Source organism: Nannospalax galili, unplaced genomic scaffold, assembly GCF_000622305.1.
Source record: "Nannospalax galili isolate Female #2095 unplaced genomic scaffold, S.galili_v1.0 scaffold4690, whole genome shotgun sequence".
Classification (NCBI taxonomy): Eukaryota; Metazoa; Chordata; class Mammalia; order Rodentia; family Spalacidae; genus Nannospalax; species Nannospalax galili.
This window is the reverse complement of record NW_008328345.1, coordinates 55,071-57,932: the sequence shown is the minus strand read 5'-3', so window position 1 is coordinate 57,932 and position 2,862 is coordinate 55,071. Positions and strand designations below refer to the sequence as shown.

At 37.9% G+C, this 2,862-nt stretch overlaps 1 protein-coding gene across 1 annotated transcript; it reads right to left on the bottom strand.

Moving 5' to 3' along the window:
• Window positions 1-861: 861 nt before the first annotated feature.
• Window positions 862-1,794, bottom strand: LOC115069012 (olfactory receptor 14J1-like). Its single transcript, XM_029560302.1, is given in 1 exon segment — window positions 862-1,794. A coding segment is annotated over 1 exon segment (933 nt).
• Between the last annotated feature and the right edge of the window lie 1,068 nt (window positions 1,795-2,862).

Genomic DNA, 2,862 nt, shown 5'->3' with positions numbered 1-2,862 from the left:
TGAGGTGTTGTGGCCTCACATTATTAATTGTCCCATAGAATGATGGAGTGTTTTTGGAAAGACATATGGTCACATAATTTAAGGGAGATGAATATTTTGTACATTTTGAATTAATAGACATATTCTTTAGAATAACTGAGGCAGAACTTCAACCCTTTTTTTTCAAATAGGGTCCGACTGACTTGAAACTCTCTATGTAGAAGTGGTTGGCCTGGCTCACAGAGATCTGCCAACCTTTGCCTTTAGAGTGCTGGGATTAAGGTCATGTGCCACCACACCCGCAAAAATTCTAATTTTTAGCATTACTTATAAGAATAAAATGTTAAAAATCATATATGTTAATGAATGAAGGTTAGATGAACTTCAGTTTGTATTGTAAACTGAGACTATAAGAAAAATATAATAAGAATAAAAAGTGAAAGTGGTGATGTCATAAGATTCCATTTTAATCTGTGGATCATACATTTAAAAAGTTGAATTTAAAATAAAAATTTGAAAATGAATGGTTGATGTGAAAACTTATTATTTGTTAAGTAGAATTTTGTGTAGAAGTATCATTTTTGTTATTTTTATTATCTACCATGAAATCATGTGCTTGGTTCAGTGTGTCCTGTGTGAGTACATTGTGAGTTCAGAAGTACTAGGTCAATGTTACAAGGTTGTGACTATTTATTTTCTTATTATTTGAAAGACCAAGAATTGTTTCAATAGTAAAATGCTAAGAAATCAGAAGTCCTTCCATAAGGATTATGTTATGTAATGATGTATCATTTACAGGTAAAGTGTATCACTCTTAACTGATATCAAAAATCAAAAGGATCTGAATGACTAAAAATATTTCTGTGTTTAACTTGACAGCTATTAAAAACAGGACAGAAATGTTTTTGGCTGAATGAATGCACTACCTAAAAGCAACTTCACAGCCCCCTTTCTGGTGTGATTCCTCAGACTGTAAATAACAGGGTTGAGTATCAGGGGTAATACTGTGTAAAAGATGGAGATGAGGTCTGGAGCAGTTGGAGAGTGTGAAGTTGGCTTGAGATATGCACAGGCTCCTGTGGACATAAAAAATGAGACCACAAAGAGGTGGGGCAGGCAAGTAGAAAATACCTTAGACCTACCTTCAGCAGAGGGAATCCTGAGGACTGTGGAGAATATTTGGACATAGGAGAGGGTGATGGTGATGAAGCAGGAAAACCCTAATAAACTCATAAAAGCAACCACTCCAATCACTCCAAGGTAATCATTGGAACAGGAGAGTTTGAGCAATTGTGGAACATCACAGAAGAATTGTTGGATAATTTTGTCCCTGCACAATCTGACAGAGAATGTTGTTGCTGTGTACAAAGTTCCTGAGATACCTCCACTTATCCACACAGCTGTCACAGCCCACCTGCATATTTTGAGACTCATGATGATCTCATAGTGCAGTGGGAGGCATATGGCCACATAGCGGTCATAGGACATCACTGTGAGAATGGAAAGCTCAGCAGAAGACAGATACGTGAAGAAGAAAACCTGAGGCACACACTGAGCATAGGAAATGCAGCCACTGCCTGTCAGGGAATTGTGTATAGACTCGGGGACAGTGACAGAAAGTAAGGAGATGTCAAGAAGGGCAAGGTGCCTCAGAAATTAATGCATTGGTGATTGGAACTGCAGTTTCAGCATTGTGATGGTGATAATGATGAAGTTACCTGCCAATCCCAGCAGATACATCAGCAAGAAGAGCAGAGACTGTGGGATCTGCAGCTCCTGGTTGTCAGAGAACCCCAGAAGGAGGAAGCCACTCATTGTTATTATGTTTATCAGAATCATTTTGTGAATAGACATTGTGGAAAAAGCTGGAAAATAAAAAGACCCAGTAAGTGTAGTGGAAAATCAGAGGCACTACTCATTAGCTCATCAACATTTATTCAGCACTTAATGTTTCAATATCTTTTTTCCCTTTTTTTGAATTTTTGTAAATTTCATACAATATTTTATTGTATCAAGATCCGCTCACCTCTTTTCCCTCCCCATTATTATTCCCCAAAGAATTTTTGTCATTCTCATTCTCTCTCTCTCTCTCGTTCTCTCTCTCTCTCTCTCTCTCTCCCTTTCTCATATGAAAGAGAGAGGGAGAGAGAGAGAGCATCCTAAAGAGTCAAATTTGTATCCTCCAAAGCCACATCCTTAAAAGGACTGACTTGACTCTCCCCCTCCCAGCAACCATTGGTACTCCTCAGGTAGTGTTTCTTACCAATTTCCTTATGTCCATACAGGGATTTTTCTGGCTTGTGATTACATGGAACATACGCATACTGTCACCATTGCTATGAGTTCATGTAAGCAACTAATAAGCTCTCTTGGAAAAAAATATTTCCTTGTGACCTTCTGATCACCTACCACATGGCTTTAATAATCTCCCGTTCCTCTTCTCCAATGATACCTGCGCTTTGGGGTGCAGAAGTTTGATATAGGTGTCCTATTTATACATAAGCACTCTACAGTCTTTTATTCTCTGCACATAGGCCAATTGTGGGTTTCTATGTTAATCATCATCTGCTAAATAAGGGAGTTTCTCTGGCGAAAGCTGAGAAATCCATTAATCCATGAGACTAAAGTCATTGTTCTGCTTTAAATTATCAAAAGAAATCCAGTGACAGATTGTGGATGACAGGTTTTGGAACAGAGAATAGATCATGTATAGGTAGGAAATGGCACCGTTTTAGCAGACTGAAAACACATTTTAAAGAATATGAACCTGGAATTAATATATGGTTTGGCTCTGGAATGGAAACTACTATTGTCTCTTAGCAAACAATAATGTCAGTCATTTTAAGGAGAGGCCCTGTTATTCTGATACCAAGTATCAAAATG